The 23609-nt window shown below is 48.8% G+C and overlaps 1 protein-coding gene across 10 annotated transcripts in view; it reads left to right on the top strand.

Annotated features, from left to right (window-relative positions):
- The window catches only part of LOC118237445 (tight junction protein ZO-2-like), an 87999-nt gene extending 64929 nt beyond the window's left edge, over positions 1–23070 (top strand). For 8 of the 10 annotated variants that reach the window (XM_035436162.1, XM_035436156.1, XM_035436158.1 and 5 more), the window contains 21 exons: positions 217–341; positions 993–1095; positions 1674–2346; positions 3022–3125; positions 3798–3951; positions 7407–7518; positions 8115–8233; positions 8692–8755; positions 10641–10791; positions 12507–12615; positions 13563–13782; positions 14823–14998; positions 15403–15498; positions 16114–16193; positions 16569–16779; positions 17152–17252; positions 17854–18075; positions 19015–19125; positions 20669–21016; positions 21124–21209; positions 21716–23070. In XM_035436162.1, coding sequence (XP_035292053.1) covers positions 217–341; positions 993–1095; positions 1674–2346; positions 3022–3125; positions 3798–3951; positions 7407–7518; positions 8115–8233; positions 8692–8755; positions 10641–10791; positions 12507–12615; positions 13563–13782; positions 14823–14998; positions 15403–15498; positions 16114–16193; positions 16569–16779; positions 17152–17252; positions 17854–18075; positions 19015–19125; positions 20669–21016; positions 21124–21209; positions 21716–21887 — 3537 coding nt within the window. In that variant the 3' untranslated portion in view covers positions 21888–23070. Of the gene's footprint in view, positions 1–216; positions 342–992; positions 1096–1673; positions 2347–3021; positions 3126–3797; positions 3952–7406; positions 7519–8114; positions 8234–8691; positions 8756–10640; positions 10792–12506; positions 12616–13562; positions 13783–14822; positions 14999–15402; positions 15499–16113; positions 16194–16568; positions 16780–17151; positions 17253–17831; positions 18076–19014; positions 19126–20668; positions 21017–21123; positions 21210–21715 lie in introns of those variants that run through there. The other 2 variants (XM_035436161.1, XM_035436163.1) reach the window with 2 other exon arrangements.
- The last annotated feature ends 539 nt before the right edge of the window (positions 23071–23609 follow it).

Below are 23609 nucleotides of genomic sequence, written 5' to 3'. Positions count from 1 at the left end.
CAATTTTTTAAGAATTCCACTCAGCCCCCTTGTAAAAAAAGGCATTGGTTTAAAATGATCTTTTTCCTGTTTGCATTTTAAAAATTCCTGTGAAAAATATTTGTGAAATGTATAATGATGTGAATATTGTAAAATGACAATGTTTGATTTCTCTCTCTCTCTCTCTCTCTCTCTCTCTCTCTCTCTCTCTCTCTCTCTCTCATCCTGTGTCTGAAGGACTCAAAGATGGGCTTTGGGATTGCCGTGTCGGGGGGGCGGGACAACCCCAACGTAGAAAACGGAGAGACGTCAATCATCGTATCGGACGTGTTGGCGGGAGGACCGGCTGACGGACTGCTCTTGTGCGTAAAACTCGCCGTCGCTCTTTCATTTGGAATACATTTTCCTCCTCTCTCTCACTTGTGGTATACTTCCTGTCAGTTTTCACACTTCCTGTGCACTTCCGGTCGGTCTCCTGCATTTCCGGTTGCTGTCTGGGTTCATGCATTTCCCACTTCATGTACACTTCCTGTGAGTCTCACAAACTTCCTGTCAGTCTATTCCACTTCCTGTATACTTCCTGTCAATCTCTCCCTCTTCATGTTCAGTGTCTGTTAGACCCCTCTCACTTATTTAATAAATTAGAACTGCTTACTACAAATCGACTACCTGACAGACATGTAAAAGCAACTCTAAAGTTGGACTGATAAGTCTGTCACCAAGGTGGAGTTTCTGTTTTGCAGTTTTTCCGAAGTCCCTACGGCACACAGCGAGGTGCTGCAGCTTGGATCACCGTTTTCCTGTGTAATACTCTGATTCAATTTATTCTTATTGTCAGAAAAGCCAGCAGGATTTAAGTCTGGCCAGCTGTGTGGCACATAACCCATTTACTCCGTAAGCAGTCCCTTCCTCGCCTGTGCGAGTTGTTGGAGCTGTTAGGATGCCTGTCCCCCTGTGGGACAGGAGGAGCGGGTGGCTAATATCTGTCTCGATTTGTTGCCTCTCCTATGCAGCGAGAACGACCGCGTCGTGCTGGTCAACGCCATCCCCATGGACAACGTGCCTCACTCCTTCGCCGTTCAGCAGCTGAGGAAATGCGGGAAAGTGGCCAAGATTGTGAGTACGGCCTTGCGTATTGACCGTTTTTTTTTTCTTTTTCTTTTCAGTGTTCTAGAACTCCATTGCTTTCAATTACAGCACCAGTCCTGATTGTGACACCAGCATTAGAATGTTCAGTTAAATACATTCTGATTACATATTTGTGATCTCACACCTTAAAGGGTTATAGGTAGGGCTACGGGGCCTGTTCTTACCCTTATGTATTCTTATGTTTTTGGCTGGACCGCAACAGCAGGGCTAGCCCTACAAACGCAAATGCCTGTGACTGACTGAGTGAGTGACTGAGTGAGTGATGAAGTTACACCATTGGTCGGGCGAGTTATGAAGTCACACCATTGGTCAGCTGGATCACGTGTGTTAGGCCCAGCCATATACTAGGTTTTAACCTGGTCTTGTTATGTTCTAGATGGGCTGAATAGTCCGTTCTTACCATTAAGTTTTACGCTCATCTAGAACATGACAGCCTGTTTTTAGCATTATGAAATCTCACATTCTTATGTTGGGCTTGACAGTCCACTTCCATGATTACGCCTTCTTGTGTTTTAATGTTGTCCTGCCGCACTGCTGCCCTGCAGACAGTGAAACGGCCGCGGAAGGTTCCGGTCCAATCCCTGAAGCGATCGGCGTCGCAGGACGAGGAGGATCAGGTGACCAGCGAGTACGACGACTACGACCGGCGGAGCGTGCACAGCAGCGTGCACAGCAGCGGTCACCACGGCGACCCCGGCTGGCATGGGGGGAACGGGGGCGTGGGCTACCCCCGGGAGCGGAGCCGGGACCGCAGCGTGGAGAAGAGCGGCTACCTGAACCCCCACGACTACGACCGCGGGCGGGGCCACAGCCGGGGGCGGAGCCGGGACCGCGACGTCAGCCCCGAGGCGGACTACCGGCGACGGGACGGCAGCCGGGGGCGGACCCTGGACCGCGAGCCCAGCCCCGAGCGCCAACACCGCGGCGGCGGGCGCAGCCGGGGGCGGAGCACCGAGCGCGACCTCAGCCCCGCCCGCGGCAGCTACGGCCGAGAGCCCAGCTACGAGCGGCGGCGGTACGAGCCCCGCCCCCCCGAGCCCCGCCCCGAGCCCCGCCCGGAGCCCCGCCCCGAGGAGAGGGTGATGAGGAGCCTCAGCAGGGACCGCCTGCAGGACCGCTCGCCCTCCCCCGACCGCCGAGCCCGCGACCGTAACCACGACCACGAGCCGCTGGAGAAACCCGTCAACGTCCTGCTGGTGAAGAACAGACCCAATGAAGGTGAGACGTGCAGCTGGAGCGCCTATTTACAACTGTTATTTACTCTGTTACACAGCGTCATTTATAGAAAATATACACACAGTGTTTACACATTTATGGCCGGTATAGTTACAGTGTTACTCTGTCACTTATTTCAGGTGTAGTTACAGTTCTGCGCTGTGATCGGCTGATTGGCTAGATGATCCACAAATCGTTGGTGTGAATAAATTTAATTGGGCGAAGACTGTCCGAGTGCATAGGACTCTGGCCGAGCCTGTCTGCAGGGCTTCTGGATTTCATTGGTGGATTTCATTAAGGCGCTATTGCAGTAGCTCGATTGGATTAGCCCTGGTGGTCAGGAACCTTAAAGCTGTTCGGCAGACCAATCCTAGAAGGGCTATTGCGGGGCAGGGACGTTGTGTGTGGAAGAGACCGCTCGCTCTAAGGAGGCCCTGATTGGCTTAGCCCTGGGGTGGAGGGCCCAGAGCAGTTCCCAGGTCAGGTCGATTGATTCCTGAAATGAAATGAATCCTGGGATGGGAAGTGGTAGGGTCAAGACCTGACCTCCATGTGACTTGGAAACTTGGTAGAATATTCTCTGGTTCTCTCTCTCTTCATTCCCCCTTTTCTTTCTCTTCATGGCTTTCTCTGTCTTCTCCCCCCCCCCTCTCACTGATCTGTTTGTTGTGTTTCCAGAGTACGGTCTTCGCCTGGGCAGCCAGATCTTCATCAAAGAGATGACGAGCACCGGCCTGGCTGCCAAGGACGGGAACCTGCAGGAAGGAGACATCATCCTGAAGGTAGAGAGAGCCGCCCTGTGACTGCCTCTGCTGAGCTGTCACTGAGGGTTAGACAGAGACACCAACACACACACACACACACACACACACACACACTCACACAGACACACACACACACTCACACAGACACACATGCACATACACACACACACCAACACACACGCACACACACATACACACACACACTCACACAGACACACATGCGCATGCACATACACACACACACACGCACATGCACATGCACACACACTCACATATATGCGAACACACACGCACACACACGCGTGCACATACACACACGCACACGCATACACGCACACACACACACACATGCACACAGACACACATACACGCACACACTTGCACGCGCACACACACACACACTCACATGCACACACACAAAAACACAATCGCGTGCAGATACACAAACACACACACACATACGCACACACGCAGACACGCCTGCACAAGCACACCACACACACACACACACTCTCACTCTCTCGTAATCTTAAACAATTATAGGAATGAACATTAGATGCAATAGTGGTAACTAACAGTGAAAGAAGATAGACCTTTTTTTTAAACAAAACTTATGCAAATGATTAGCGGTGGAATTTTTGACTGCGGTCGTTTGCTGTGGAGTCAGCCTCGGGCGTCGCCTCTCTGCAGATTAACGGGACGGTGACGGAGAACCTGTCTCTGAGCGACGCGGGGAAGCTGATCGAGAAGTCGCGGGGGAAGCTGCAGCTGGTCGTGCAGAGGGACCGCCGGCAGATCCTCATCCGCATCCCGCCGCTGGCCGACAGCGACTCGGAGCCCGACGGTGAGTGAGTGAGGGGGGGGGGGGCCGCACGCCAGGGGGGAGGGTGTGGGTTCGAACCCAGGAGTGGATCGCTTTCTTTTGATACCCCACTCACCCCACCGCCAGGAATGCTTTATGCAGCTCCAGCTGGGCCTGGAAGGAGCAGAGAATGTGCTGTGAGACATTGCAATGTGTGTTACTCACCCTTTCATCCTCGTCAAACGGACATAGTGTTTCACAGATTTGTTTTCATCTGTATTCATAACAGAATTCTATATGTACATGATTGTATGTGTTGCTAACATGTTTTTGTCAAAATTTCTTAGGGATCTGCAGTAGTATACGTATTGTGTATTGTACATATGTTTGGAATACATATGTGATCCAGGTCTGCTGGGATTATGAGGGAATGGCCCTAGAGGAGCTGATGTCATTAACTGTGGGCCAGTTGCATTATGGGAAGTGGTCTGGAAGTTTATATATCGCCTTGCACAGCATAAAGATAAAAATAGTCATCTAGCATTCAGGCGGTACAAATATAAGCTGAGTTATATTGAGATCCTTGGTTCATGTTTCCGGTTAGCAACTGGGCAACCCAACCAGTTCTGAGCACGGTCTACTCACACCAGAGTACAGAATGCAACACAGATTACAACCCGTTCTGCTTGTCTAACTTCGGAATGAAACCGCAAGCAGGGAATACGGGTTCACCTTGATTCAGTTCTGTTTCAGTCCTGGAAGTTAACCTGACGTGACGAAACAGTCACAATTTCAGGACCCAACCAAAAATCCCTATTTTTCTGTTCTTTCTTCACAGATAAAATGTCATACTTTTAGCTGAAGGACCTCCAAGACACAACATTACAGTTTGGTTGCCTTTTAATCTGCTAAAAGGCCATGCCATCGCAGTTGTAAAGTTTTCACAATTTTGCACTTCTCTTTTTTGCTAACTTTAATTTTTAATATTTTCCAAAAATTAATAAAACTATTTGAACCACTATTTATTTGGTATTGTGTGCTTTTTTGGAATTGAAATTGAGTTGATGATGATAATAATAATAATAATATTAACAATTCCGATGTAACAAATTGATATATTGTCAGGAAATGAAACCGATCATAATCACATTATTTATCTCACTTCTTGTACATGTGCAGATGCGCATGTTTCCTCTATTAGATATTTTGTATTTTTACATATCCTGATTTGGCAGCACATGGATGAAATAATTTTTAAAAAAATCATTTGTACAAATGAACCATTTTAGCAGCTGAAATACCCCCTACCCCTAGCGCAAAGGAAATGCCAAATGATACAGGTAAATAATGCCTATGTATAGTTCTGTCTTCAGTCAGAACAGGGTCAGGGTGGCTAAGCAACGGGTAAGCCGTTTTCATTTTCTCTCTGGTAACATGGTGTACGAGGGTTACAGGCTAAACTGCTACTTTATTTCTGTTTTTTTATGTTTTGGTGATACGCAGGGGAAAGTCTAACCGTAACAGCTGAGTGACTAACAGCAGACTTGGGTGTTTCATCGCGGGGGGAGCATGTGTGGTGAAAGGTGGCTCAGAGCACTAGAACTTGCAGACCAGGAAAAGGCTGCCCCATATGTTTTAGTGTTTGCCACACTCCAGTAAGCCGGGCTCTGATTGGCTGTCCCTGGTGGGTGGGGGGAGGGACCTGAGCCGGAGGGCTTGCCCGTCCCTGTCCGAGATCTGGGTTTACTGTTGACCCACTTCCACACACGTTCCACCCCAGAACCTGAGCATGACTGCACAGAAGCTGGCTTTTTATCTTTTGGCAGAGCTCCTGCCAATAAACAATCCCCACTGTCCACCTTCTCCTAATGCAGCCCTTGATTTGTTGAAAGGTCATCTCGCCAGCATAATCTTTCCTGAAACAGATCTCCGGGCTTGCTTGCCCAGTTTGTGTGTGATTTTATGTGCACACACTCACTCTCGCGCACACACACACACATACACTCACACACACACACACACACTCTCACGCCTGCGCACACACACACACACTCTCTCTCTCTCTGTCTCTCTCTCACACACACACACGCACACACATGCACACAGTATTTTGTCCCCTGGGTGGGCCCAGCCCGTAGGAAGCAGGCTGTAATTTCATGCTCTCCCTGCTGATGTGATCTGTTATTTGTCTGTGATTTTCCCCCCCAAGATGCTCTCAGAGCTCCCTGCCTGTGCTGTTCTCCTCCTCCCTCCTCATCGTCTCCCTGCCCTTTGCTCTCATTAATGCAGGAGCCGTTTCTCTCTCTCCTGTAAAGCAGTCACGTGGGAGCTTTTAACCTCAAAAAGGAACTCAAGTCGAGTCTGAGAAAAAGACTTAATTAAAAATAGAATGAGTTTGCACTTTTTTGAAACCTGCTCTTTTATCTTTTAACTTCTGCCTGTTTGTTCATAGCACCCCAGTTTGTGGGAGTGCTCGTTTGTAAACCCCACCCCCCCACCCCCCCACCCCCCTCGCTCACAGATAAAATAGAGGGTGTCTCTGCAGCTTTGGGGTTCTCCCAAACCCCCAGACGGAAGCATGTCGCCTCTCGAACCCGTGGCCGCCAACTTCACTTAACACTGGAGCCGAGAGCACGTACAGTACTGGTGCTGCCCTGCGTATTGAATCACAGTAACTTCAGCTTTAGCTTCATGGTGGGGAGCAGGCTTGGAGGGAAGCCATTTTAAGACTGTGTGGTAACCCTAATAATGTATGTGTGTTGCTGCGGCTTAATGTTGCATCTAGACTTTTAAAAATTAACTCTAACCTTCAGAACTGTCCTGGGGAAATGGCCATTTTTGTCTGTCTGTCTGTCCGTCCATCTGTCCATCTGTCTGTCTGTTAGTCCTAAGTAGCTCACAAATTCAGGCCAGGTTTGATCGCAATTTGGTTTACAAAAATAATTGAATTCAGTCATTCAGAATGATGTGATTGTGTATTGAGTCTTGCTGGTGTGTATGTGTGTGTGTGTGTGCGTGTGCTTCAAGGCTTGGTTTACCAGGACAGTTTTTGTTTTTTTTTGTGCTGCACTGTCTCTCTACTCTCGCACCTGGGTCCTTACAGGGTTTCTTATGGTGCCTCCTGTTTCTCAAAGTCGTCCATCTCTGTGCCTGTTGAATATTGGAATTATTCGGTTCTGCCTCTTTGGAATTTGCAGGTGGTGGGGGTCACAGAAAAAAAAGAAAAATAAGTCAATCATTAAACTCATTACACAGGCAGAGAAATTCGAGGAAACTCGATGACCTGCCGAATTGCTGTTTCGTTCAGCTTGATATTTTGACCGTTCCAAAGAGGCAGAATTCCACTTCCCTCTGACACAGCAAAGCCCTGCTTTGTCTGCTTTTTTGGGGACTTTAACAATCCTGTTTGAATCGGGCGGAGGGTTAAAACAGAAGGAGAGAGAGTCTGAAAGCGGGCCTTTTTTGACGGTGTCCCCTTCTCTCGCTCTGGTTTTCAGACATTTCGGAGATCGAGTCGTACCACTCGTACTCCCCCCCTGAGGACCGGCGGTCCCACCACTCCGATCTCTCCTCGCACTCGTCCAACGAGAGAATACGGGACAAGCCCAGGTAACCGGACCCCTCCCGCTCATCCGCGGTCCGTGGGGAGGGGACGATCCGTTTCGGGATTTCATGCTGACCTGTTCCCTTGACTTATCCCGTTAATCCGATCATTTTTTTGATCTCTCATTTTTCATAAAGGCTGAGTTTACAAGTGTAGTGCGATTGGTGAAAATGTTTCACGGTGGTCCGGCAGTTTGGAAAGTCAACCTGGAATAAGTGTTTGGAAGAAAAATCGTTAAGTGCGTTTGAACCCTTTAGAAAGGGTCAGTTCTGTTTGCTCGTTAAGCTTGCTGTGAACTTTGAAAGTCCGATAAACCCCTGCTGTTGTCAGCCACGCAGATTACTTTTGCTAACCATCGAGGAACATTAATCTTGGACTGCGATGACTTTTTTCACCGGCGATTAATAATGTGCGGTTGTAGGTGGCTATGTGTGTGTGTGTTGTGCGTAGTTGAAGAGCTGGGATTGGGCGCTGGCCAACGTTCCGGTGTTGAGACCATGAGGCTTACGGGAGCGGAACACCGCGAGAGCGAGCGTTCCGCTCCTGGTTCCGGAACGTTTTCCTCAATGGAACGCTGCGTCTGCTGTGGAATTCTCTCTAGGGACGACCCTGCGAGTGGGCTGGCCAAGATGGTTGCCGTGCCGCCCGCCTTCAGAGCCCCTGACGACCACCTCCCGGGCCAGGACGAGAGGGAGGAGCCACGGGTAGAGGAGCCACCAGGTACCCACAATACCCCTGTGCTCTGTAGGTCTGTGAGATCACACGTTATGCATGCTTAAAAACAGATGCGCATGTGCATATGCGTGCAGTTTGTGTGTGAATAAAATGAGTGTGTGGGCTTATCAGCTGGATGTATGTGCGTATACGTGGGGTTAATGTGTGTACAAACTGGGTATATTGGCTTTTAAGCAGAGAGTTTGCGCATGCACGTGGGGTTAATGTGTGCATGAACAGAATATATGAGCTTTTAAGCGGGATGTATCTGCGTATACGTGGGGGTAATATGTGTATAAACGGAGTATATTGGCTTTTCGGCAGGATGTGTGTGCGTATACATGGGGTTCATGTGCGTATAAACTGGGAGCATGTGCTTATAAGCAGGATGCATGTGCTTATAAATGGGGTACACACGTTGAGTGTCCTTATCCTCCCCCAATGTGTCCGTTTTGTTCTCTCAGCCGCCGTTAACACCACCCCAAAAATCCTGCTGCGTCCCAGCCCTGAGGACGAGGAGATATACGGGTGAGAGCATTTTATTTATTTATTTTTTATTTTTTATTGTGTGTGTGCTGGTACTCTGTACGGGACTCTGTGTCCTGAGCCAGTCAGTGATGGAGGAACTGCGGGCAGATTCTGACGCTGCAGGTAACAGGATGTTCTGATGAATCGGACGAGGGGTCGTTTCAATTCAGCTGCAAATCCCTCTTGTTTGCCCTCTCCCTCTCTTCCTCCTTTTTCATCTTCCAGGCTTTCTCCTCTTTCTCCCTTTTTCTGTATCTCTCAATTTTGTATTTTGCCCTGTCCCTCTCTCTTTCCCTCCCTTTTTCCTTTCTCTTTTTACATACCCTTCCTTCATCTCTCTCCCTCTCTTCTGTATTCCCTTTCTCCCCCCTCATCTCTCTGACGTGCCTTTGTGCACCTTAGCTGTTTGAGTTCAATGAGTGCCTGTGTGTTTGTGTGTGTGTGTGTGTAGGGGGTTAGTATGTGTGTGCATGTGTATGGTGTGAGTGTGTGTGTGTGTGTGTGTGTGTGCACGTAGGGGGTTAGTGTGTGTGTGTAGGGGGTTAGGGTGTGTGTGTGTGTGTAGGGGGTTAGAGTGTGTGTGTGTGTGTGTCTGTGTGTGTAGCTGAATCACAGTGCTTGTACAGCTCAGCAGCTTCACCCATGGGCTGCCTTGCTCATCACTTCCAGCTCAGGTCGTCCATATTCATGAAGCCTTCTCTGCTGCTGTCCGTCAGGAGAGTTTATTTTTATTTACGACCCCCGCCCCTTCCCTTACCCCCCCCCCCCCTCTCTCCACTGTGTATCTTGACATTGCTTCTGCTGACAGAAAAGCTTTGCTTTAATGCCTGGATATGGGCTCCTTCCCAGCTTTAGACAGGAAATGACCTCATAGATCAGATGCGCTCGAATGGGTGGTGAAGTACAGTCACTGTCAGGCTGTACCGCAACTGCTGCTACATGCTTTTAGAACCACTTTCATTCATTCATTTACACTAATCCTCTCTTATTTACAGCAAAATAAACCAAAAGTAGTGAGCATTATATTACTCAAAAAACATTTTCTTATGACAATTATTAATGACGTTTTTCCCAGCTAGGCGACGTCAGAGTGCTTTCTCTGTGATGCACCTGAGCTTAAGCGGGCCTGAGAGCTCAAACTTTGCCTTGCCGGTCTTGCCAGCGTCATTTTGTTTCCCGTCTGCGTTTGAGCTCGTCCCGTCACTTTTGACCATTTATAGCCGAGCTCAGCGGGTCTGCCACCCGCTGAATCACGCTGAGCCAGAGAGGAACGGGCGCGGGGCAAACGCCGGGAATTTTGGATCCGTCTGTCGTCAAGGAGAAATTATTTTCTGATCCGATTACTGAGAATACCTGCATCTCTTTCTCCCCCCCCCCCCCCTCTATCTCTCTCTCTCTCTCTCGCTCTTTTTCTCTCAAATTTAGTTTTGGATTAAAATATGCTTTATTGCCTTCACCACGCGAAGTGATCATTAGTATAAGCCTTGTTTACGTGCGAGACTCACATGTACCTGTGCATCACTGTGGACTTTTAAAACCTCTGCCTGTTCAAAACTTGCACGATTTGACTTGCAACGCGTCAAACTATTGTCCGTTGCTGCCGTCCAGACTCTGAAGTTTGTGTCCAGTCAAATAAAGAGTTTTCATGTAACCCCTCTTATTAAAAAGGAACTGTACTGAACTGGATAGTATTCATCACAGGTTATAAACACCTTTCTGCAGTGGTCTTGTCACTGCACTCAGACTGCAGTAGAGACTGCAGGCTCTGTTGGGAGATGACGGCTTCATTTTGAGCGGGGGTGTTGAAGACTCCCTGGTTGCCGTGGAGACGGGAGGCCGCTCCCCCCGGTGTCTGACGGCCCCGCCCTCTCACCTCTCTCTGCAGGCCCAGCACAGTGATGGTCAGCTTCCAGAAGGGCGAGAGCGTGGGCCTGCGGCTGGCCGGGGGGAACGACGTGGGCATCTTCATCGCCGGCGTGCAGGAGGGCAGCCCCGCCGAGGAGGAGGGGCTTCGCACCGGGGACCAGATCATGAAGGTCGAGCGCCGCCGCGATCTCAGACTCATACGCTACTGTTCACTCATTCACTTTCACTCATTAACTCGCTCATTCATTCATTCACCCCTCACTCACTCTCTTTCACTCATTCACTCACTCACTCACTTTCACTCATTAACTCGCTCATTCATTCATTCACCCCTCACTCACTCTGTTTCACTCATTCATTCACTCACTCACTTACACTCATTAACTCTCTCATTCATTCATTCACCCCTCACTCACTCTGTTTCACTCATTCATTCACTCACTCACTTACACTCATTAACTCATTCATTCATTCACCCCTCACTCACTCTGTTTCACTCATTCATTCGCTCACTCACTTACACTCATTAACTCGCTCATTCATTCATTCATTCACCCCTCACTCGCTTCCATTCATTCGCTCTCTTACTTGTTATTGGGTGAACCACTTTTTATGTTCCTCCAGTGAAAGAAAGCATCTCTTGTGATTGTATTACTGTGGGCCTGAAAGTACAGATCTGAATCACGTAGTCATGCCAAGGTTTTTAAGAACCGCCTTGGCTGAGACAGAGCAGAGAAGATCAAGCCATCTAGATTCAAAGCCAATAAAAGTTTAGGAATTTATCTCTTGGAGATCTGGGGCCCTACTACCAATATCTCAGTCTTGTCTGAGTTCAGTAAGAAGACATTTTGAGTCATCCATGCCTGTAGAAAACACTACCCCAGCACACACAGTGGCCTTACTTTATTTCCCCTGTGCGTTACATCCAGGGCTTGACATATAGACCCACCACCCGCCAAATGCGGGTAGAATTCAGCCGTGGAGCGTAGCTCCATCACTCTTACCAGCCACTTTGGCGGTTGACCTTTTGGTTGCAACTGAAGGCATCTGAAGTAATCAAGTTAATTTGCGGTGGTACTACATGATACTACAACTCCCATGAGCACTGGGCGCGCACTGTGTGCTCATCCCACTGACCCATCCAGTGTGCTCTCTCGTGTTGTGTCTCCTCAGTCGAGCTGGGAGTATAATTGATTAGGAGGAGAACTCGGCTGAAATCGAACTGCTGCCAGACATGGCGCTGCATACAAACCGTGTACCCATTGCGGCTTTGAAGTTATGCCTCGTGACAGCCACTGTCCTTCAGAAGGTCTCCGATCTGTGGCTCCTGTAATGAAAGCTGATTGGCTGAGGGGAGCCAGAACTCCCTGTTGAAATTTCACTCTTTTGAAACCATGGAGGTGGAGGAGTTCATGCGGAGGGTGGGTGTGCTGTGTGGGACATGATTGTTAAAGTTTGCCATTCAGTAGGTCACCAGACTTTGCCTCAGGGTGTTGTATTTACTGACTGTAATAATGGGATATTATAAATAATTTTCTTAACTTTAAAATAACTCTTCTAGGGTGTATGTCTGTCCAAATGCTTTCAATATGCATTACCTTTTTATAAATAAAAAATAATTTGTTGACCTTTAAAAAAAATGTGCATGCGTGAAGACTTTACATGCTAGCCAAATATCTCTGTTCAGCAGTTTGAGTTACTTGCTCTCCCTTTCTTGCGTGGCCCCCTAGTGGTAGAGCGAAATTCTCATGTTGGCCTGGACAGGACGAGCACTGTTGCTCATATAACTGGGGTTTGCACTTATGATCTCTTATCTTCTAAACTGCCCTCGATTAGAGCATCTGCTAAACTAATGCAATGCAATGCAACACGTGTCTGTTTCCAGGTGAACAACGTGGACTTCCGGGGCATCGTGCGGGAGGAGGCGGTGCTGTTCCTGCTGGAGATCCCCAAAGGCGAGGAGGTCACTATTCTGGCACAGAGCAAGTCTGATGGTGAGGAACCACCAATGGGTGGAAAGGATTTAGAGTCATACAGAGATACAGTAAACACAGAGCGTTTAGCTGCTATAAACATGGCTGAAGCAGAGTTTCAGTGTGTTTGCTGCTTTAAGGCACTTCTGAGGCAGAGTTTCAGTGTGTTTGCTGCTTTAAGGCACTTCTGAGGCAGAGTTTCAGTGTGTTTTCCGCAGAGTTTGAGTGTTTTGGATAAAGCAGGAAATTCCCTCCCTATGCCATTGTTTGCTGAGAGGGAGGGGTTCACTTTTCTGAATAGTATAGCATTTAATTTATTACACTGTTTGTGTGTGTGTGCGGTGTGTGCGTGCACGTGTGTGTGTGTGTGTGTGTTATTACAACTTGGAACCTGCCCAAATCCAATGTCCCTCTCAACCTGGAGACACACTGGACAGGCAGCACACACACACACGTACACACACGCACACACACACAAATACACACACACACACACACACACACACAAAGACACACACTTGTTTCATCTTTTACTTTCAAACCAGGTTATGGGATTCAGCTGTGTAAACGTCTTTAATTAATTAATTATGTGCTGAATAACAGCAAACAACAGAAAACCTTGTTTGTTTTCAAGGGCGACCTCTCTGGGTAGCCGTCCAAGTTTCTGTCTAATTAGCTGCTGCGGCTAACATTAGCAGGCTAACTTTCACTGAACAATTGTTTCACTCTATTTGGCTGTATCAACATTGACTAGATAGTTAGCTAATATCACGTGTAAAATTCAGTATGATTAGCTGTGACGTGGTTTGTTAAAACAATTCTCAAACTCAAGCTGGCGTGTGAAAGTTTAAAATAGCGTGTAAAGATAGTTGAAATGTCAGACCGGTGTAGATTTGTCCTCTTGGGCGTGTGCGCTTGGGGAGACGCTGCGTGGTGAACTCGTTTGTCTCTGTCTGGCCCCGTTTCAGTGTACAAGGACATCCTGACGTCGGGGCGGGGCGACTCGTTCTTCATCCGCACCCACTTCGAGTACGACAAGGAGACGCCCCAGAGCCTGGCCTTCACCCGGGGGGAGATCTTCAAGGTGGTGGACACCCTGTACGACGGCAAGCTGGGCAGCTGGCTGGCCGTGCGCGTGGGCAAGGACAACCAGCTCCTGGAGAAGGGCATCATCCCCAACAAGAGCAGGTCGGCCTGGGGAGCGAGGCTCTGTGTATGGGGAGGAGGGACACGTGATCTCGGGGGGGCGGAGCTTTGGAGCTAGTGGGCGGGGCAGAGAGGCTCGGTGGAGGGGTTTTGGCATTCTGGGGGGGGGGGGTGATTTGTTTTTTGGGAAGGAATTTCGGAGCCAGTGGTATACTATTAGAGCAATAAAAACCATTGTTTCATAACCGGCTTTACCACTTTTGGCTCAGCACCAGAAAAATCCCTCACGAATTCTTGGAAGCTCAAATGAGCGATCTCAGCAGTCAGCACCAACAGTGGCAGCAGCAGGCAAATCTGGAGCCCTGCCCTTCAGTTGTATTCGGCCTCTCCTGGCACCGTAGGGCAGTGAGTAATCAACTCCGGAGGGTTTTGAGCGGAGGCTGCGGGCGGTGTTAACCACGTCCGCGTTTAAATCCGAGCAGCGAGGAAAGGTTCCGGAAGGTCCTCCGTTGTTCCGATGTGAGCGGTACTAAATCGATCGCGCGGGAAAGTGGAGATTTCGGCTGCGGTGCTCGGCTCCTGATGCTAGCCTGCTGCGGCTAGGACGTTGGGGAGTGCTTGTAAAGTGTCTCTGTAAAGTGTCTTGGTGACAGTTCTCTATAAAAAGGGCTATGCATACTGAACTGGACTGAACTGAATTGAATTGAATTGTTACGGGCCCTAAGCCCAGCCCATTGACTCAAGGTGAGCTCTCTGTGCAGATGTTCTCAAGCAGGAGAAGTTTGATTCTCAGCCAGGGGACACTTCCAAACCCTTTCTGGAAACGGAGGGGAATTTCAGCACTGAGAGCGGATTGTCTAATACTTCATTGTATTAAAGCTGTGTACACCACAACAACCTCATCATTTTGCGTAACAAATCATCTTTGGGTTTCCCCGTTCCCTAGTGAATGTGAAAAACAGGAGAGGAAAATGTCTCCCTATTTCCTTCTCTGCCCATCCGTACAGGCATCCCTCTATCTGTAAATGTCTCTCTCACACTCTCTCTCTCTCTCTCTCTCTCTCTCTCCCTCTCTCTCTCAGGGCGGATCAGATGGCCAACGTCCAGAACTCCCACAAGGGCACGGGGAACGACCGGGCAGATTTTTGGCGGCTACGCGGACAGAGAGCGGCGAAGAAGAAGGACCTTCGGAAGGAGCTGATCTCCGCCCCCGTCAGCACCCGTTTCCCCGCCTACGAGAGGGTGGTCCTACGAGAGGGTAGGACACGCTGCTCAACCAATGAGGGAATGGGATGCCCAATACCCAACCAATGATAGAGTTTTCTCCACACCTCCCAACCAGTGTGAGAGTAGACTCCACACCTAATTGATTCTAAAATATGTTACATGTTTCAACCAATCAGAGTCCTCAGAGTCCTAGTTTACAGGTTTACAAGTCTGTGGCCAAAACAGCAGGTTGACTGTTTCCTCACCCGTGGATGGGCGGGGTTTCAGAAATCACATGACACCACTCGTTTCCTTCCCAGGCTGTTTGCACTGTGAGCGAGGGAGGGAGGGAGGGAGGGAAGAAGGGGTGTGAGTGAAGGGTTAGGATGGGTCTTGGAAGGTGTGACAGCCTCTGTTAGCCTCGTTTCTCTCTCTCTCTCTCTCTCTCCCTTGTAGCTGGCTTCAGGAGGCCTGTGGTTCTGTTCGGACCCATTGCAGACGCAGCCAATGAGAAGCTGGCTGCAGATCTCCCTGAGGAGTTTGTGATAGCCAGTGAGTATGGAACCCTCTGTATCCATGTGTGTTGACAGGGGGGTCACAGGTTCAAATCTAGTCTGCACTCAGGAGGAAGCTGCTTTGTCACAGCTGTTCCAGAAAAGATCCTTCTGCAGAACACATTTGTTTTAGAGAGTTGTAGCACAAGTGAGTTATGGACTGTGTAAGAGTTAAGGGTTCATTTGTAGCACTGTTGCAGTACGGGCTATAATTTGAGGTGATGATGTCACTGCAGTGAGTCAGGCAGTTGGATTGTGGGTATCATTTTGGCTAAGTGTCAGATTGCACAACTCATCCTCCCTGTGTACCGTCTTTTCGCAATCTCCATCTTTCTCCTTCTCTCTCCCTCCCTCTTTCACTCTCAATTTTCTGTCTCTCGTTCTCCCACTCTCTCGCACTGTCTCCCTTTCAAATTCAAATTCCAAAATTCACTCACCCCCTATTGCTCCCTCTCGTTCGCTCTCTGTCCCTCTTTTCCTTCTCTTCCTTGTCGCTCTTCCTGTCTCTTCTCGTTACTACTTCAATTTGTCTCTCCCCAACCTGGCTTTTCTCTCTTTTCCTCTCTCCTGTATTTCTGTCATTCTGTCCACTTCCTCTCTCCCTCCCTCACAGAGACGGAGCCCAAAGATGCTGGATCAGAGAAGTCCTCGGGCGTGGTCCGGCTCAACACCATCCGGCAGATAATAGAGCAGGTAAATGCACCGCCCGTTCCCGCCCACCCCGAACCCTCGTCAGCGCTTCAAAATAAACAGAACTGTTACCAGCTTGCTCTGGGTATTTGGGCAGGAGGGCGGGACATGTGCGGGGTCAGAGCACCCCTCCGTTGAGCCAGATGCTTGTGTGTGGGCATGGGGGCGGTCCTCGCCTGGCTCAGGGGCAGAGGTGACCTCCACACCTCCGACGTCCTGCCCTAGGGGGGTCCCCGCTTCCATCTGTCTCTTTCACGCCTCGAAAATCAGGCCGTTCAAAAAAAATAACAATACAAAATGGCGGCCGTTGGCAGCAGTCTAATAAACCCTCGCCCCACCCCTGTCCCCCCCCCCCCCCCCCTCCCAAACGGAAACCAGGACAAGCACGCGCTGCTGGACGTGACGCCCAAGGCGGTGGACACGCTGAACTACACGCAGTGGTACCCCATCGTCATCTTCTTCAACCCCGACAGCAAGCAGGGCGTGAAGACCATGCGCCAGAGGGTCCTGCCGGGGTCGAACCGCAGCTCCCGGAAGCTCTACGACCAGGCGGTCAAACTGAGGAAGACCTGCTCGCACCTCTTCACTGGTCAGTACTGCCCCACCCCCCCACCCCCCACCCCCCACCTCACCTTACACGCGCACACACACACACAGGTCATTTATTACTCTCATCCCTTAATTAGTCATGAGTGTATCACGATATGTCCTTCTTCTCATTATCTGTCATGATCTGGAGGTAAATATCATGATATCAAATATCATGTCATGATATAGATTGATAGTTTGCCATGATTAAAGCCCTGAAGACTTGAATTGAAACTTAACTGCCTTTAAATCGGGTGCGTCTGGTTTTTATCTCCTGGGCACCTTTCCCTTCTCTGTGTCTCGCTCTCTCCCTCTTTCTCTTGCATCCCTTCCCTCTCTCTCTCTCTCTCTCTCTCACTCTTGCTCTCTGTAGCGAGCATCGATCTGAACTCGGCCAATGACGCGTGGTACGGCAGTGTGAAGGAGCTCGTCAGGGAGCAGCAGGCCCAGGCGGTCTGGGTGTCGGAAGGGAAGGTAATCCCACAACGCGGAACGCCGCGGAAACGGAACCGGAATGTCGTGACCTCCTCCCAGGCTCATTCCGCGTTCACTCTCTACGACCGCGTCCCCCCCCCCCCCCCCACCCCACTGTTAAAGCTCCAGGCTTCGTTTCTTACAGAAGTGCATCTCACACCGTTCCAGTAATGAATGCATGCCCCTCATCTTTCACAGCTTTGTTCACATCTTTCTGATTCTTGTTTTATCTTGTGTTAGATGTTCTGGGGTTCCACTCCCCCACCCCAGTTCTATTCTGCAGGGTTGGGTGTCAATTCCATTTCAGTTTGAGAGGTTCAGGAAATTAACTGAAACACAGCTAACTAATTTTGGGGGAAACTCCTCATAGAAAACCTGTTATTTCTATTCCTGTATTAGAATTGTCAGTTAATTTCCTGAATTGCCTGTAATTGATTGTAAATGGAATTGAGCCCAACTCTGATTTCTGTGCATGGTTTGCTTCTTTCTTTCTGGGCATGCTCTGTTGGAGATCTTTGGTTGGCGGTGGTCTACAGCTTGGTTCCTCTCTGTCTCTGTTCTGCTCCTCTCTGTACCAAGATCCATCATGTGTCTCTTTTAGCTGAGCTCGACTGAGGCAGACCTCGATCTCCACGACGACCGCATGTCCTACCTGTCGGCCATGAGCGCTGACTACCTGAGCATGGACAGCCGGTTGGCCAGCGACTACGACGACACGGCGGACGAGGGCGGGGCCTGTACCGACAACGAGCTCGACGAAACCGCTGAGGAGCTGCACGTGTCCGCCATCAGCCGCTCCTCTGAGCCTGTCCTGGCGGAGGAGGTGAGCCGTCCACCAGGGGGCGCTGTACCGGACGCGCACACAAGTGCACACTCACTGGACGTTGCATGTACTCCATTCACGTCCATTCATTCAAACCACGTATATGTTTGTGTGCATACAAGTGAAGGAAATGCATGTGCACTTCATAAAACACACCCAAATACACTCAGACCACAGAAATACAAGCACACAGGCATGCGCATACACACATACGCGCACACACACACAGGTAGATACACACACACTTCACTCAAATACAGGACACTGCAAATTATAAGCACTAGTATGCAGTCTATAACAGTGCAGACAAAGTAAGTTAAATTAATGGTTCCTGCATCAGAAAACTTAGTTTGGAAAAATGGGGCATTTTAGCCTTGTTTTAGTCCTGCTGAAATCTAGAAGCAGTACTGCTCTGCCCTCTACAGTTTTACTGGGGTACTACAGTCAACAAACAACTTGATCCATGAGGAAGACAACTACATTTATAACTGAGGAACTGTCCTTTTTATGTTTAGTGCCATTGTATTATATTTTAATACAAACTGGACAGGGGTTGGAAATTAGCCTTGGCTAAATTCCATAGATACAGCATGTGTGTTTCTTGTTTTTTAACTTGGAACAATATTACATTGCACTGTCCTCAATAAATAATTAATTAAATTTTTTAAAAGATATTGGTTAAAAATGGGCATATATCATTTTATATTTTTAATTACAATAAGCAGGAGGGCAACTACTTATCTGCAGGAAATTGGCACGTATCGTTGCCTTAATCTTGGTCTTCTGTTCAGCAAAACCACCCTGTATAAGGAAGAGGCAAACTGTGTGCCATTATGAAACCGCATGTATTGAGACCAGTGTTCTGGAACGCTCTCAAAGCTGCAGTTGCATGCTGGGTGTTTATTTAATTAGCATGGCTCCTCCCCCGGTGTCCTGCAGCTCTTGAGAAGACCCAGCCCGGATCTCAGGGCGAGGATCAGGAATGTGGGGAGCAGGGAGGGGCCCCCGGAACCGAGCCCGCCCCCCTCTTTCGTCCCTGATCCTCCCAAGGTAAAACCCGCGAAATTCCCCCCCCCCCCCCCTACAACTCACCACTGGCCACGTCCCAGCATCGGCCCAACGAGAGGGGCTGCAGTCAGTTCCGTTTTAGTTTAGTCAGAGCAGGAAATTAATTGAAATCAATTGAGCGATGTAAAGAAAAATGCTTATGAGACATCGCCATTTAAAAAATATTTTCTGGTTCAAACGAAACTGGTACAACATGGTCTGGGAGTAGAGGTCATAAAGCCACAGTGAAGTTTGCTTTAAGCACATGGAGTTAGCAGTGTGCCTATGGATGTGTTAATAACCATACGTCAACACAGGCTGTGCCCCCCCTCCACGTCCCGCCCAATTTGCAAGTACGTCCAGCCCCTCGCCCCCCCCCCCCCCCCCCCCCCCCGGCAAAACTAACAGTGCACCCTCCACCCCTCCACTTCTTTTCCAAGAATGGTGTGAAGTGGAGATTCCGAGATTCCCACCGAGATTCCGATTCTTCCCAGAGCAGCTCAGTGAGCCACGGTGGTATTTTCTGGAACTGTAGACTTCCTGTGATGTCATAGCTTTTGTAACGCTGTGACATTTTCCTGGGCCGGCCAGTCCATTTGTCCCTCATTAGGACCCTTGAACTCTGATTACAGGATGAATTGCCAAGTGCCGTGTGTCACACCTGCGTCAAATGCTTATTTGAAATCCAATTAACTTATCGGAAATACATGATTAATTTTAACCTACCAGTCCCTGAGAATTTTAAGTTAAATATGTTAGTAACCAAAATGTGCTATCTTCTGAATGAAGATATTTGTTCTGAATACTAAATAGACGTTTTTGAGAAATTTCACTGGTGTCCAAGTCCAAAATATTTCAAGTAGTTATTTGACCCGGGTCTGTTGTGCAATGGGGTGTGTGTTTGTGCAGATGCTTGGCCCTGGTTTGTGGTAGTGCAGAAGAGATCATGGGTGTAGAAGCACAAATATTACACCATGCTAAACTTTACTCAGAGCGAAGTGTCTGCTCCTCACCCAGGTTCTCCTCTCCAGTACTCCTGTTAAGTGCTGCTGTGATCCTGGTTGTTGTGGTACAGCTTTATTCCAGGGTGTAGTGGCTGCAAATTTATGATTCTGGGTGTAGTAGTTTACATTTTGCTCTCTGGCTCCTCAGTGAGGTACTGTAAAGTTGTGGTGCTGGATGTAGTTGTGTTAAGTTTTGGGGGGGGGGGGGGGGGGTAGAACTTTGTCCCAAAGAGTGGGACTTAAAGGCATGTGCAGTTGTATAAAGTTTGGGTTCCTCAATTTAGTAATTACAGTAACTGTATAATATACTAGTAACTAGTATAATATTTGGGTTTCTCAGTTTAGTAATGTACAGTACCTGGGTGTATCAGTGTAAAGTTAGGGTTCCTCAGGTTAGTGATGCACGGTAACTGTGTACTAGTATATAATTTTGGTTCTTGTGGAAAGTGTAAAGTTTAGGGGCTGCTGGCTGTGGTTGGGAGGGTGTAGCTCTGAGCCTTGGGTGTGGCCCCGGAGCTGAAGGTGGCGCTGTGTGCTTGCAGGTGAAGTCAGGGTCCCGGGACGAGGCGTTTCGGGTAGGGGCGCAGTACGACCACAGCAGAGGCTACGACTCCCACTCCAGCAGTCCCACCAGCAGTTCCCACCCCCGCAGCCAGGACTCGTACGGCAGCAAACCCCTGCCCCCCCCCGTCGCCCTCAAACCCAGCTACGCGTCCCGCCCCAGGGCCGCCCCTGACACGCCCCCCCCGGAGCAGAGGGCACCGCCAGAGGAGAGTCCGGACGAACCCTCGCAGAAGTCCTTCCTGGGGAAGATCAAGGCTTTCGAGAGAATGGACTACTTCGCCCGAGCCCAGAGGATGCTGGAGCTGCAGGAGGCCCAGAACGCCAGGGTGTGTGTGTGTGTGTGTGTGTGTGTGTATGGACATGCATTTGGGTGTGTGTGTGTGTTGGTGAGACTGTATGTTAAGGCAGTGTCCTTTCTTTCTATCCTGTTTAGTTGGAAATTGCTCAGAAGCATCCAGACATTTACGCCGTCCCTGTGAAACTACAAAAGCCTGACCTCAGCCGACCACAGCCAATAGGGTAAGGCCAAATATCTGACTACAGCCAATAGGGAAGGGGCAAACTTCTGACCAGTAGACCATGAGAAGGCCATTTGACTCTACTCATAACTTCTCTTTTCTTCTCCACCCATTACTGTCTCTGCCTCCACCTGATTCTCCTTCTGCCTAACTAACTTGCATTTGAAAGTAGATAAGAATGCTAAATGAACGTTATGTCAGTGTAACTCAAACCCAGCCCTTCATCTTTCATCCGCCCCAGTTCTGCTGCAGTTCTCTATGCAGTGACCCGTTACCCAGGCTAACCTTCGTAGCTCTATGCTTAGCCCTAGTGCTGCAGTTCTCTATGCAGTGACCCGTTACCCAGGCTAACTGTCGTAGCTCTGTGCTTAGCCCTAGTGCTGCAGTTCTCTATGCAGTGACCCGTTACCCAGGCTAACTGTCGTAGCTCTGTGCTTAGCCCTAGTGCTGCAGTTCTCTATGCAGTGACCCGTTACCCAGGCTAACTGCCGCCCGTTCTGTGTTCAGCTCCAGCTCGCGGCCCGAGCCCCAGACCCCGCCTTCCAAGATGGCGTACTCGGAGAGCCGGCCGTATTACCACAGTGAGGAAGAGGAGGAGGAGTACCGGCGGCAGCTGATGGACCAGACCAAGCGGGGCTACTACGCCAACCCACAGAAATATCAGGACACTGAGCTGTAGCGGGTGGGCGGGGGAGAGAACCTGGCCACGCCCGGATCTGCGCGATCAACACCATTCCGCAGGGCCCAGCACCTGCACCTTATCTTATCTGCTGCTGACCGGGAAGCCTTCCTTAAGTTCCACTCGCCCGTTTCGCTTCAAAGAAGTTCCAACTTATCTGTCCTTATGGATGGGAATCTCAATCAGTGTTTTTTTTTTCTTTTTTCTCTCTCTCTTTGTGTTTGGTCGTCTCTGTCCGTGTGCGTGCGTCTGTTCGTTTCTTGATCAGGAACCACTGTTTTTTCTTGCCTATGCAAAAATAATTTCAGTTTCTCCGGAGCGACTGAAACCCATGTTGCCATGGATCCTCTTTGTCTTATTCTGAACCGTTGGATATTCTGTGCGTCCAAAACTTTTTTTTCCCCCCCTCTTTGTTACGTTCCTTTTTTTAAATAAAAAGAACTTAAATAGCAAGCAATCTCAAGAACTATTTTGAAAGGTCACTTGTAGTCACACATTGTGTTTATTATTATTATTGTTATTATTATTATTATTTTCTTTGCATTCCTGCCTTTGTGAACATGTATATATGTATACACACTGTAAAATACACTGGAAATGTGTTACATTTTTTGAAGTGCCTTTTTCTTTATGAACAACACTGATATGTGATGCACCGGAGGGCTTGTGCACAGTACTGTATGGAGCTCACAAGCTTACAGGACTCCCGGGAACAGACTACACCAAAACCTTAAAAAAAAACTCCGCACCTACCTGTCCTTACCGCCCGTAGTACGCCAGATCGGGCGGTCCCGCCCCCACCCCACAGCTGTGGTTTCTGAGTGGAAGGGGTGGGGCCACCAGGCCTGAGACCGGGTGTGGTTGATCCTGTGTACGTGTATTCTCATCGCCATCTTTGTATTAGCTTCCACACATTCTGAATGTTTATAACGTGTGCTGGATTGTACATTTTTTCTTCTTTTTTTTTTTTTAAACTGTTATCAGTGTGTATGGATTAAATTTCTTAAACATATTTTTATTTTTTTGGACACCACGGCTTCCCACTTGGTTGTGGAGATCACAGCGAGCGACTGGATTCCAGGGGGTCCCTCAGGGGTCCTTTCCACAGCCGACCAACAGTGGATCCCCTGGAGTTTTCACTTTACAACACCAAATAAAAATAAAATATCTTTAATGTATCGGTGCCGGCAGTTCTGCGTCATCTTTTCATTGTTTGATTGGTGGAAGAGTGAGACACCTCCCCCCCACCGTGACTCTCACCAGCAATAAGCAAGTTAGGTAGTGGAGGGATGGACACAACTTATTTAATATGCTGTTATTTTTCTCTCACCACATCTGGACCCAAATTCAGCATTTATGTAATAACCTGAAATAATGCCTGAGATGGAATTTTCCACCTCCCTCCACCCAGCGTGAGTTGATTGATTTTCTTGTGGTGTCATATTCCTGCTGCAGAAATCCATACACTGGGTAGGCTTTGAGCCACAGTGCATACAGGCCATGCCAGTGACTACATTAGTGTTTTCCATTTTCCCATTCCGTTTTAATCCAAATAAATGTGTTTAAAACATACTTAAAACTGGAGACAAAGCCGATGGGGAATTCAGGGTGGTGTGATAAATTCCATTTCAGTTTACTCAATTCAGGAAATGAACTGTAAATTCAATCTGCAAATTGAAAATGTGCATAATGTTCTATGAGGATTTTTTTTTTTAAGAATTA

The sequence above is a fragment of the Anguilla anguilla genome, chromosome 10, assembly GCF_013347855.1.
Source record: "Anguilla anguilla isolate fAngAng1 chromosome 10, fAngAng1.pri, whole genome shotgun sequence".
Lineage (NCBI taxonomy): Eukaryota > Metazoa > Chordata > Actinopteri > Anguilliformes > Anguillidae > Anguilla > Anguilla anguilla.
This window is presented reverse-complemented; position numbering and strand designations above follow the sequence as displayed.